This window comes from Schistocerca serialis, chromosome 9 (genome assembly GCF_023864345.2).
Source record: "Schistocerca serialis cubense isolate TAMUIC-IGC-003099 chromosome 9, iqSchSeri2.2, whole genome shotgun sequence".
NCBI classification, from domain to species: Eukaryota; Metazoa; Arthropoda; class Insecta; order Orthoptera; family Acrididae; genus Schistocerca; species Schistocerca serialis.
In genome coordinates, this window is record NC_064646.1 from 85,581,972 (window position 1) to 85,596,319 (window position 14,348).

Sequence of the window (14,348 nt, forward strand, 5' to 3'; positions counted from 1 at the left end):
TGGATAGTGGCGCTGTTGGACATGAAGCCTGAACTTTCCAGGATTTGGAACCGCGTCAATGTGGGGAAGTGAGGAGCTGACTAAAAACACAAAATAAGAGGAAAAATCGACAGTATCAATCACTTGTGTTGTGTGTGCCCAGACTTTTTTGTGAAGGTAAAAGGAATACTCCACTGATCTGGAAAGAGTTTCAGCACTGTTGGAAAATTGTTGCAGAGCACGACGAACTCCATACGCAGTAGCTGTGTTTCAAAAAATACTGTAATCGCCCATTCCATTAATGCGTATAGACATTAATGAGAATATGTGGAGCAGTGTTGTTGAACATCGTTTTGTGGAAGAGAGCGTATTTCTGGAAAATGCTCCAATTTTCCTAGAATAATAAGGTACATGGAGTTGCATTAAAAGTGGTCATGAGTTAGCGTAGGTATTAACCGTTGCAGTGTGAAGCAAACTACACATATAGTACAATGTTGATAGTGTCTGATATTTTGGAACTGCAATAAAATTAATCGTTGCAGATGACTGACAAGATTGTCTTTTGACAAATACACCAATGGACTTCGTGAGAAATAGTGAAAACTTTTTCGCAAACTGTGTATGGCATTATTCTGAAAAAAAAAGAAACTTCGCCCAATCTTGGTTATTGCCGCGTTTTCTAAGAGAAGCCGTTGCATGCGGCGTGTTCCGAAATGTCAGCATTTAGGCCTATTTTTTAAGGTGGTGAACGGTATATCAGTGTTTTTTTTTTTTGTCTTGCCATAACAGATACGACAGTTTTTCTGGAGAGAGGGTGCATTTTAATTCTTTTTTTTACTATTGCTTGCAAACAATGTGTAATTACGTGTTCACTCGTGAACGGCATCAACACTGTTGTTGTCATTTACCTAGGCCAACATAGTTCACACGTGAAAAACAGTGGATAGCTCTCATCTGTTATTTTGTTTATTACGTTTTCCATAACGCATCGAAGTTACCACAAACGCACACATGGTGGTTTTGTTTCCAGTTTGCGAGTGGCATTCACGACATAAATGTGACTATCTCACTAGGGTATAATGAAGGCCTTAATTATGACATTTTGAAGGCTGTTTTGTGCTTGATATGTACTGTTAAAAGTGGATTTTAGTAAGACCTTTATATTAAGATTCAAGGTTTTGTTTCACACTAAATACACTGAAGAACACTTAGTTATTTTCATTTTGTAGTTTACATAAATGTTTCACGAGGTGTAAGTTATTCTACTGACTCAAGAAATGTGTTGCTGTATTTGTACTTCTTTTATGCCATTATTAGATGTTATAGACAAACACTGTTGAAAATCAATCGTGAGAGAATGTTTTCCGTGAAGAATGTATGGAATCTTATGCCTAGAAGTGTGAAAAACATGTTTGTAGTTACTTCATGTACTGATTTCCAGCCTAGTTTCCATTAATGTTGCATGAGATGTAGCACATTCACATGCTGAGTAAGTGATGAAAACTGCTGCCTGCTTCTCACTTAAAAATCACACATACGAAGTACTGGATGAGCTCACAAAACTCAGTGTATTGTGATGCCCATTCATTGTCACCTGTAAACTCTCACAAAGTGAAAATCTTGTTCAGCAAATTTCTTAAACAACACAAAATTGTGATCACACATTTAGCAATGAAATTGTAAATTTTATTTAGTGGTTCTGTTAGGACTCTATATCTCATTAGTTGAAACCTCATTAGGTGTGCTGCTAAGTTATTTAACTGTTGTCAAATGAGGCATTCATTGTTTTTGAGAGTAGAGCTTTACTATTTTATTCATATTTGTGGCAGGAGGGAGAGTTCTTTAACAGCACAAAATGAATTAAATATGAAATCATTGATCAGAAACAAACTTAGCCAGAACATTGTCTTTGATAACATAGTAAAGGCTAAACAGCTACATACCCACCTTGCATTCTGTCTTACATGTTTTGATTTGCATTTTGCACTGCTACTGCATTATAAGTGTTGTATACTGTATTGTTTATATGTATTTGATATAACCTTTGTGATACAAAATTGTTGCTTACACTATCCAACTACTGATTTTGTTTTGCTCTTTCAGGCACTGAATAATCATCATAAAAGGGCATGATGGCTGAAAATAAGCAAACTTGGGATGCAGGTAAGCTGGCATTTCATTCTCCATGCAGCAGCAGTATTAATTACTGTAAAGTAAGATGCCAGTATATAAGTTGTTTGCATACTGATATATTTAAGTACGTTACAGTTGTTGGAAGAAGAGTTGTTTCATGATCTTCAGTACTGTGTGTGGGCACAGAAACTGTAGTGGTGTTTGAAACTTGCAGGAAAAAGTACTTTACAATTTGTTTACCTTGAAAAGACAAGTTAAACTGCTTTGCAGAAGTAGCTCAGTCACATGCAGAAAGGTGAATGTACCCTTTTTTTTGGGGGGGGGGGGGGGGGAGTGGTGGGAGATGTTTGATATTCATAAAATAAAGATGTCATCACCCTCATATCTTGCTTTGAATAGTACATGCATTACATGATACGGTTCTTACTGGTGTTATGCAAATATCGTTTCCTCTTCTTCGAACTGACTCACTGGTACATTTATAGGGGATTTACAATTTAACGCTGAATCTTGCACCTTGAGATCATTTGATACATGTTTTTATACATATTCTGACAACTATCCAGTGATCCAAAAATTATTTTTAGTGGCAAAATAAGAAGTCGGAACTTGGTAAGACATATGATAAGTTGTGGAATACTTCAGTTGTCTGCTGTAGAAATGGGATAGTAGAAAAAATTGATGTAACTGATGTAAATTTGAAGCAAAAATGCAGTTTTGTCCAGGATGAATGCAAACAATTACCAAATGATTTCTAGGAGCAATGTACTTACATATCCACCAGATCATACTTGATTAGAGCAAGAAGTGTACATTCAGGAATATTTATGTTGCTAGACACGATTCTCAGGAACGTGACATGTTCCATAGGATGCTTTTGCTTCCGATATTTTGCCTTAACCCTTAGCCACACTTAATTCTTCCATAATTAATTTGAGGCCAACAGATTTTCATGTGCATCCTATTCCATCCCCCTCTATTTTTAATAACAGATTTTGATCAGTACAGTTCATAAGCCTCTGTGGAAATCCTAATCCCTCAGATTGGACCCGCTGTTGGAAAGAAGTAGGATAATGCCTACCCAATAGTGACTGGTGCACTGTTTTGCCATTATATGAGGATATTTTTTTTTTTTTCTGTAGCATCATAGTGTGTAGGAAGACTTTGCTCAAGATACTCTTTCATGCCATGTTCTTTATTTTGTCATAATTTTCATCCTCTTATGTTGCTTTTTTTGTAACTTGCACTCTTGATTATAGAATTTTTACAGAAACATTAACCAAAAATCAAATTTCATGTGATGTCCTCAATAATAAGATGATGGGAGATGGCACATGGACTGACTTGTTTAATAGGCTTTTTGCTGACCATGTTGTTGAGTCCCCCCCCTTTCCCCCATTATTATGACCACCATGGTTTTTTGTTGATCCTTTATCTATGCTGCCGCTAGCTAAATTGTACCATAATTTCTTGAACAAAGTCTGCTCCCCCCCACCCCCCCCTCTCTCTCTCTCTCTCTCTCTCTTCTCTCTCTCTCTCTCTCTCTCTCTCTCTCTCTCTCTCTAGTTCATTTAAGCTTACTGTTATTCTGTGCTGACTAAATAGCTTTTCAAATCCTGCATGTTCATACCACTTTGGACATAGTTGCACATGATGCAACTGACTGGCTGCCTGTCTTTGAGATACCTTCACAACATATTTTCATTTTTAAAAAAAATTTACCTTCATTCAAAGTTGTAGGGGCTGGATGTTGGCCATTTTCACAGACGGATAGATAATGCTGCATTTAGCATATCACAGTGTTAAGAGTTTATTGAGGGGAGAACACAGAAGAAACCTAAATAATTTTGATGAAGGAAATTGCGATATGGCTGAAGGTGAAGCAACAATAGGTGTAAAAATTAATTCACGTGATAAAAGATGTGGTTCTGCTGAAAATTGTGGCAGTAACTTCCAGTTGAAAATCTGTGGTAAGCATGGCCAGGGTAAAGATAACCAGTCACTGTTAAGTGAAGGCATAGAGTGGTGGAAATAAATGTTAACAAAAACTACAATATTATAATTTATCTTGGAGATTTCCATTCTATTTCTTCTCCAGATAAGTGTGTGTGTGTGTGTGTGTGTGTGTGTGTGTGTGTGTGTGTACATAGTCCTAATCAGTTTAGAGGTGTGGTGTTACAGTTGAGCCGAATATGTTGTGTACGATACTGAAATATTAATAGGCACAGATGTATTTTTAAGTGAATATTTCCTAGGAAATGAAGTCATTTCATGTGAATATGTGTGTCTTACCCCCCCCCCCCCCCCCCCCCCCCCAGCTCAGCTTATATGAGCAACCCATTTAAAAATTTAATGTTTTAGGTGGAGGTAAGGATCTCAGTACTGAAGAATGCAGTCAGCAAGAAGCAAAGTTTAGACAGATGCAGGAGTATATACCGTTTCTTGAAACAATGATATCAAAATTAGAGCGTACACGTGATAAGTCTCGAGAGGCACAGCTTTCAAAAATGAAAAGCTTGCATGCCGTCCTCACAAATTCTAAGAAAATGTAAGTATAGTTATTTTATCACTGTTAATTACTTCAATATACTGTCATGATGGGGTATTTTAGTACTCATTGCCTGTTTTTCTCTACATCTACATCTATACTCCGCGAGCCACCTTACGGTGTGTGGCGGAGGGTACTTATTGTACCACTATCTGATCCCCCCTTCCCTGTTCCATTCACGAATTGTGCGTGGGAAGAACGACTGCTTGTAAGTCTCCGTATTTGCTCTAATTTCTCGGATCTTTTTGTTGTGATCATTACGCGAGATATATGTGGGCGGTAGTAATATGTTGCCCATCTCTTCCCGGAATGTGCTCTCTCGTAATTTCGATAATAAACATAGTTCAAATTGGAATCAATACTTCTAATATCTGCCAGAACACAGTCAGAATAGTATTAATTAAAATTAAACTAAATATTATGGAGATGACAGCTGAACTGAATAATGTTAACTTGTTGGGACTTTGCTAAATTGTTGTGAAGGGGGACGAAGCAAAGGTTATCCTTTGCTTCGTAAAAGTAAGCAAAAAACACAGTGAAATTATTATAATTCCAAACAATTTTGTCCAGTCAGTCTTTACACCAGACTACAAAATATAGTGCAACAAAAGGAAAAAGTACCCTAATAGTTATAATTTCAGTCATTGTTGTGCCTTTAAGCTATGGAAACCAGAATTTTGATTATCGTATCCTGAAATGAGGGACATCTTACTGAGGAACCTTCCCACCCCTCCTAAAATGGTGTTCTGTTGTTGCAACCATTGCAAACTTTTTATATTGGTATCACTACCAACCAGCTGTCCACCAGGATGAATGGCCACTGCTAAACTGGCCAAGGGCAAAGTGTACCACTCTGTGGCACAACATGCAGCTGAACATAACATGCTTGATTTTAATGGCTGCTTCACAACCTGGGCCACGTAGATCCTTCCCTCCACCACCAGCTTTTCTGAACTGTACAGGTGGCAGTTACCCTTACAATGCATTCTCCACTCCCCACCTTATCCTGGCCTCAACCTACAGTAACTTGTTGTTCCACACCCTCCACCCAACAGTTTTCTCCCTCTCTGTCCTACACTACCTCCCAGTTCATGTCCTTCACCCTCATTGTTGCTCTCTCTGTCAATACACCCATGTCTTTCACCCATCTCTGTCCTCTCCTTTTCCATTCCCCCCCCCCCCCCCCCCCTTCCTCCCTCCAAAGCCTCCCGATGCTGCACCTGGCAACTGTGTCCTGCTGCCTTCTAGTCCCTGCATGCTCCACCAGACAGCCCTTTTCCGTCCCCCCTCATACTTTTCTCTACCTCCCCCTTCCCTGCTCCACTACTGTTTGCTTCTTTCGTTCAGTGAAAGAATTGTAGTCCTGCCAGAGCAGTCGGGATAACAATCCTGTGCTTAAGGAGCGCACGCGGGTGCGTGCGTGCTTGTTGCTTTCATTTCTGAAGAAGGCTATGGCTGAAAGCTTTGTGTGTAACAGTCTCTCTCCATTTAATTTTTCAAGAATAGATTACAATAATTGAAAAATAGTAAATTTAATGAAATCTAGTGAGACTTAAACCAATGTAAAATATGTTGCAGTAACTATAGAGAAGCAGCTGGGCCTGCTCCATGCTCTGAATTAACTTGATTTTAATGGTTATTTGTAGGCTGAAGATTGAGACACTGATGAAGTGTGAGGAAGTTCTGAAGAAGCTGAGGGAGAAGGTTGACAAGGTATTTATATTTAATTTTCTCTCTCTCGTGTGAATTATTAGTAATAGAGTTTCTTCATAATTCGTTTGTTTTTAAGGTTCCAGGTATACAGGAGAGCCTCAGTGTAGGAACTAAGCAAGAAAATGCTACTGTTGGTGGCGAATTAACCAAAAGCGCAACTACAAGGGATAAGAGGTAAAGTTTTTAATGCAATTGATTCATATAATAAGTAACTTGGTTAATGATGGAATATGGTTGTTCAGCTTGTCATGAATGAATAAGTATGAGGGTTGAATGAAAAGTAATGCCTCCACCTTCGTTAATTGGGTTTGGATGGGAATATTTTAATAAATCAAAAACAGAAATAATCCTTAGAATGCGATCTTTAATTACCAATCTTCACTTTTTCACATAATCACCAGCCAATTGGATACATTTCTGCCAACGATGAACAAATTTTCTGAAGCCGTCATGGAAGAAGCCGACACACATCTTTCTGCAACCACAGTCTCACAGTTCTCTCAACGTCTGCATCAGAAGCATAATGATGTCCCCGCAGATCGTCTTTCATTATTGGGAACAGATGGAAGTCAGACGGTGCTAAATCTGGACTGTATGGAAGATGCCGTACAGTGGTGAGATTCAGTCTCTGACGTTCTGCTGTGGTGGCACATGAAGTGTGTGGTTTGGCATTGTCATGTTGCATAAAAACATGTGACCCAACATTCTTGTGAAATGACGATTGTGCTTGCAGTTTCTCTCTGAGTGATACGACGATTGTCCTGAATCAATCTGTCAACATTTTGCTTTGGAAACTCGGTGGTTGCTGTCACAGGACGTCCAACTCTGTTTGTCATGCAGGTCAGATGTTCCCACCTCAACGTCTTTAAACTTAACTGGCCCAACGACGTGTAGTACTCGTGTCAACACAATCACCATAAACTGCTTTCATTCTCTGATGGATCTTCTTTGGGGTGACACTTTCTGCTGTCAAGAATTCAATGACTGCATGTTGCTTAAATCACATCGACAGACTGTCTGCACAGAGTTGCATACTTGACACTGTAACAGCACAACCGTTCAATGCTAAAGCTTCCTGCCAACTGGAGCTGTAGAGAAGAGGCTATGGAACAAGATGCTACCAACTGTTGAAGAGTTACGAAGGTGGAGGCATTACTTTCCAGTCAACCCTCGTGTTTAGGAACATTGGTCTTCCCCTTTGTTTTATTTATTAATATTGTTTTGATACCTGTGGTCTTGAATGCGATTCATGTTAAAATTAGGGCTTAAATGAAATATGTGTAGCAAACATTTCAGTGCAAAGATCTTCATACTCTCTCTCGGTGAAAAGAGTTTGCCAGTACCCTCACAAGTTAAGCAACCAACTTTCTGCATTACGAACTTGCAGACTGAGATTTTTGAGTTGGCCACCAGTGAAACGATGTGTATAGTGTAGCAGTAAGTGGAAGGATGATGATGATGATGATTCCTGGCATTTGATACCAAAATACCTTGCTAACCATTAAAATTGCAAATCCATGAAGATGGCAAGCACCAGATGTTAAAATGGCATGAAGTGTTTTGCATATTGGGGTACGAAAATGGTTAGCATTCTAGTGGAACTGTACAACGTAAGCAGGTAGGAGTGAAATTATCTGCATTTTGTATATGAGGAAATATTACACAGAGCCTTTCTCATTCTGAAATTATTGATGTTATTTGTGAGACAGTCACGTTATGCTTTGTGTTAGAAGGGAGCAACAGCTGCAGGCCTTGAGTGTCAGAATTAAACAGCAGCAGGATGACAGCCTATGGAGACTGTAGTTTATTGTGCAGCGATAAGATTGCATGCTTTGGTTGCGGTGGAATAACCATCATTCGAGAATGGGATCAGTGGGTTCAAGAGGGCCATCTCAACACCAAGGAGGATTTTGATTGCCGCAATTGAGTAGTACTGTAGAGGACATTTACGCATTGCTTGCTTGTCCGTGAAGAATTGTAACATATGTCACATACCTTGAGTCAGAAAATGGATTTGTTTGCCACTGACAAGTATCCACATGGATAGTGCAATTATGTCCATAGTGCCACAGACTCAAAATGGTGACCAGGATTGCAGCAACAGAGAGGGGTGCACTTACATTGGTGGAGTCGACGAAACTGTTCACAGGAGTGATGGCACATCGTCTCTTTAAGTGAATCCCAATTCTGGGTACAGCATCTTGATGAATATACTGTGACTTTTGCCAGAGAGCATTTGTCATTGTGAAAAGGTCTGAGCATCTGATGTGATGATATGGGATGCTATAGGGTACACAACATGATCACCTCTATAGTCAGATCGAAATTACTTGATGGTTGATGTCACTTGCCACTACAGTGTTGCCACATCCACTGCCGACTACCACTTGTTTATAGACAACATACAAACACAGCGGGTCACTTCACAAATAACATTAATGTGTAACACAGAGTGGTGATGGAAGTGGCAGCTGCGAAGTATGATGGAGATGGGAGATGATCTGTCAGCAATTGATTTTATGTGACCAACATCTGAACTGCAGCAGATGATGGGCTTGCAACCCTGAATTTAAACACATGTTCTAACCGAACCACAACCTTGTGATGTGCAGTATATCAGAGGAAACAACAATCAACAGTCTGTGCCAGGACTAAAATCATGATCACCTTGTTCAAGGCATTTAATGCTAACCACCATGAGCAAACTCGAAACAGAAAAAAAAAAAAAAAAAATAAATAAATAAATTTGATTTCAGCGCTAAAAGCAAACTGTAATTTCTTATTGTCATTGGTTACCGTGAAACTAACCTTACACTCGCTACAAGGGCTGATGCATTACCAACCAGTGAGAAATCCTGGTTGGTACTTGGGTTGGAGGTTATAGTTGACACAAGCATATTCCAAATATATGATAGAAAGAAAAATAAGAGCAAATAAAAATGTTGGTATGACAAGATAATGATGCAGTGAAGTATTAGAGAAAAACAAATTTAAATGAGTTAACTGAATAAAAATAATAAAGTCCTTGGATTAGATTTAGAAAAATAAAAAATTTCATTGCAGTTGACAAGATTTGAACATGTGATCTTCTACACATCAGATTAGTACGATACCCACTCTGCTACCCCACTACATTGGGAAAAGTTGATGGATTTATGACTCTGATGACCCAGTAGCAATTAATAATTGCAGTGTTAAAAAATCCTGCTTCACACTATGTCATGCAGATTTTATCTAATGAAGCCAATCTCAGTGATTATAACAGCTGTATACATGACACTGAATTGTATCTTGTGCCAAAGGATCCAGTACTGTGTAGTTAGTGTTGTGTCTGAAACGTGTGTATTTCATTATCATCCTTGTGTTTTTGGCGTGGTTATCACTTGTGATGAAATATGAACTAAATAGGCCAGACCCAGGATTTGGGATCCAAACATATCAAGAAGGCAAACTGTACAATGAATTGGAAATGAATTGACTGTTGTGACAGTTTGGCAGTGGCGTGAAGTGTCAGCTGTCATGTAATTTTAATCAGACTATAGTTTCCATAGTTGGTAATTTGAATAGCAGCTGTTACCTTATTCAATTGTTCGGGCTGGTGGGAATACCCTTTCTTTGAGGTCTCCATTGGGTTATCTTTCTAAAAGACCATTTGAGACTACATGTTGCATGTGCTGTTTTATCTTGATATAGAGGGTGTTCACATTATTGCTCTGGGCAGCACGTTCTCCAGTTCTCTTACCTATTGAAAACATCTGGTCCTGGTCTGCCGAGACACTGTGCACTACCACTTGCCTACCACTGTCATTGATGATGGAAGCGGCCAACTTGTACAAACACCTGGGATGTGAAATAGAACGATCAGTCATGGTTAAAGCAGGTGGTAGACTTTGGTTTAGTGGCAGAATACTGGGGAAATGCAGTCAGTTTACCATTGAGGCTGCTTATGAATCTTTCTTGTGACTGGTTCTAGAATATTGCTCAAGTGCCTGAGACCTGTACCAAATAGGATTAACAGGGGATATTGAACACGTACAGAGAAGGTCAGCACAAATGGTCACAAGTTTGTTTGATCCGTGGGAGAGTGTTGCAGAGATACCGAAGGAACTGAACTGGAATTGTCATGAAGGTTGATGTAAGCTATCCCGAGAAAGTCTGTTAACAAAGTATCAAGAACTGTCTTTAAGTGATGACTCTAGGAATATGCTACAACCCCCCTATGTATCGCTCACATAGGGATTGAGAGGACAAGATTAGAATAATTACTGCACACGCAGAGGCAATCTTCCCATGCTCCATACATGATCAGAATGGGAATAGACCCTAATGCACTTCATGGTGATTTACAGAGTGTAGATGTAGATGATGAACTCTGGTATAGAATTGAAACAGTGTGGATTTGTGTGTTTGCCATCCCAATTCAGTTTGATTATGCAGTTGCAGCCATTGTTGCTGTCAGAGGCTATAGCTCTGTACTAAATTTCATATACTGTATACTCCCAAATCACTTACATACTTAATCACTGAATGTTGTTGCAGTAAGTAAAATTTTGTTACTTGCTATCCTTTCCCCATTTCTAAATTTTAGTGGACAGCGCTGTAGAAACTACTTCTGAGAAAACTGGGCAAGGAGGAAATATCTCAGCCAGTTATAGACATGACATTTGTATCAGTGAAATTAAATTTTTGTTGTGCTGATACATGTTGCACAATAATGTAAATTAAATGCAAATAGTGTTTGTTTATAAAAAGTTTCCAAGGAAATTGATGGGTCAACTTAAACATGCCCACACTTCTCTCGATGACCATTGATGTGAAGGACAACGCAAAACTGGAACCACAGTCGAGAGCACTGAGGTAGTGCGTGTGTTGTTGGATGATCTTCAATTAAGGGTGTTTGAATCCTTTCATGGGCATGTCAGGAGAAACGAGTATGGCACATTTCGCAGTGAGAGTTAACAGTGAGAAACTCTGCACAAGATTGATGCAGATTTTATTCCATTTTAATGAAAAGAAAGTATGAGCACTAGTTTTCAGCAGTGTTAATACCTTTTTCCAAAGAATTAAGTGGATTTTGTTCCCAGTTTGCTGCTGGGGATGGAACATGGTAGTACCGTTTCACACTGGAAACAACAAGTAAAATGATAACTGGGTGATACTGTGTAAGTCATCTGCACTTTTTGGAAGAGAAAATGAACTGCAAGAGAAAGAAAATCCCTTTCTCACCAGGTTAAGACATTTATCAACAAAGGTGATTTGACAGTGATAAACCTTTGTGATTTAAAGTAAGAGTTGTTGGAACATTACACTGTTCACTAGATTTGGCACTCTCTTACTTTCAACAATTTGCAAACTTAAACAAATTTGACAAACTGCCTATTGGCTTCTGTCTCGGGTTCTTCGGCCGACGTTCACCTAATGATTTTTCTGACGTTTTGCCAGCATGAGTGGCTGGCATTGTCAAAGCTTCACCCTCCATTGCCGGTGGTGAGCTGGAGGCGAGCTCGCGGCTGCAGACTATATGTACCTGGCGCGCCAACGTCCGAGGGCTTCTCCGTGGTCATTTCCGGTGCGGTTCTCCTCTTGCTACCTGCGACGGTCGTTCGCTGCAGTACGGGAAGCCAGGATCCGTTTACCTGAAGGAAGGCTTTCCTCTTTCTTGTTGAAACTGTTCGCGTGTTTTTGGATTTCTACAGCTTCTCTGAAGAAGTGCGTGTGATAGTGCTTCTCTACAGCCAGAACTTCCATGTCGGCGAATTTTATTACATGGTAGGTCTCATTCAGTGCGTGCTCTGCCACGGCCGATTTCTCCACCTGCCCCAACCTGCAATGTCGCTTATGCACTTTGATCCTGGTGTTAATTGATCGTCCAGTCATTCTGACATAAACTTTTCCGCATGTCCATGGTATACGGTATATTCCCGACATTGCAAGTGGGTCTCTTTTCTCCTTCGCCGATCTAAGACACTCTTTGATCTTCCTTGTCGGTTTGAAAATCGTCTTTACGCCGTGTTTGCGCAATATACGGCCGATTCTGTCCGTCACTCTGGGAATGTAAACAAATTTGTTGCTGAGTGAGTTATGGCTGCCATACATTGGTGCTTTGCAATCTTTAACGAGTTGAAAGAAAGAAAAGAAAGTTCTTTCATGCAAGGATGAGTTTTTCTCCTTGTTGTGTTCTTTCTTCTGTCTTAGTTTGGCAGGTTGACATTGGGGCTTATTTTTTTTTTTGGGGGGGGGGGGGGGGGTTGAAATTTTAACTGGTCAGATGCAAGTAATCATTATAGTTTCATTGACTTCATTATGCTGTGCATCTCCAAAATGAGCAGAGATTGTTGCTTATGTCCTCATACAGGAATATAAATGTTTCACTGTTACAGTAGTGGAAAATTTTTGCTTTACCTGCATAAACATATAAGCCAAAAGTACTTCCTGATGAATTTGTCGAATACTGAGAACAAATACTGCCACTGTAGATTGTACTACACCAGACTACACTAAACTTTATTCTATTTAAATTTTGGTTATAACATTAATTTTGGAGATAATACACCAAACAAACTAGACATACAGAATTGCATGGGTTTTAAATAACATCTGCTACTAATGAACTTTTTCTTGATAGGATGTTGAACTCTAATATACCTTCTTCGTTCCTTATGGGGAAGCCATAGGACAAAAAGTGACAAAGACACACTGTCAAAACAGATAGAGACATTAGTCAATTTAGTAACACTGAAATATTGTTATACACTTGTATTTTTTTTTTTAAAAAAGGGGGGGGGGCAGAAAATCGCAGGTGGTCCAGATGAATGAGACTTAGATTGGTGGTGTGGGTCTTATCTTGCGGCCAGTGACAGATGAGTTAGTCAAAAACCTTAATTTGAAATGATTGGTTGACTCTTTGTTTTCACAGTATGCCATTTCTTGTTTTTGTTAAGCAAAACAGTGGTGTAAAAATGTGTCCATTTTCTACTTCTGTTCATGCCTCTGACATTTCATCTTTTGTGTTCTGATTGACGTGTGGATTAGAACTGTACCAGAAGTGTAGACCTGTAAATCAGGATAGTTTGAATATAGGGTACGGAGTTTTAAATTTTTTTCACATTGTGTCCACAGTCGATTGGTACATTATGTTGACTGTTGATACAGGCTTGTTGGATGATTGATTAAGAGGTGGAAGTGATCTCAGTTTTTCAGATGCAGCGACATATCTTCAGCGGTTGTCACTTCAGAATAGAAGCTTCTGCTTATATTCAGTAATTTCTTGCATGGAGCGTCTCTCAGATTGCCAGCCTAAAATTTTAGATTTTTACTAAAGTCTGGTTTTGAAGTCCATTGTCCCTTAGGTGTCATAGTTGGTTCAGACTGATGGACCTCTGTATAAATGAATAGGGCCAATTGGATGCCATTTCTGTCTGTCTGAAATTGTTTGCAGTATTAGGCCAATATTACACTATCATATTTCTTTGTCAAAGTTCGTATGTCAAATATTTATATCAAAGAAATTTGATGGTGTAATAGAGGATGTTGTCAAATCTCACCTGTCGTCAAATAAACATGATCAAATCTAGGGCCTCGCCGTCGATTTGATCATAAGTTGTTCATCTTCTGTTCAATGCAATGTGAAATGTAACAGCTTCGAGCACTATCATTGCTACAGCTATTTGACGTCTCTGTAATGTGTTTGTAAACATGGCTTCAAAGTTACTTTGTTCCTTCGACTTTTTTTTTTTTTTTTTTATAATAAACTTGCTTTGACTAGGCTGGGGAGGTGGGGCTGGGGAGGGGAGAGAGTGAGCAAGAAGTACAGTGCATGCTATTAATTGTGTGTTGATGGGCACGTGGAATATGCTGCAGGTGACTTCATGTCCACAATCGCAGTTACATCCATCCGCCACTACCCCTGGAAACATTCAGGTAGCTTTTCAGCAAGCTGGAATAGAGGATGTGGTCACACTTTAAAATAAAAAAT

The 14,348-nt window shown here is 39.3% G+C and overlaps 1 protein-coding gene across 1 annotated transcript in view; it reads left to right on the forward strand.

The window, feature by feature from the left end:
* The window catches only part of LOC126418470 (uncharacterized), a 146,507-nt gene that overhangs the window by 777 nt on the left and 131,382 nt on the right, over positions 1-14,348 (forward strand). The window contains exons 2-5 of the mRNA XM_050085244.1: positions 2,083-2,142; positions 4,474-4,660; positions 6,307-6,373; positions 6,450-6,547. Coding sequence (XP_049941201.1) covers positions 2,109-2,142; positions 4,474-4,660; positions 6,307-6,373; positions 6,450-6,547 — 386 coding nt within the window. The 5' untranslated portion in view covers positions 2,083-2,108. The remainder of the gene's footprint in view (positions 1-2,082; positions 2,143-4,473; positions 4,661-6,306; positions 6,374-6,449; positions 6,548-14,348) is intronic.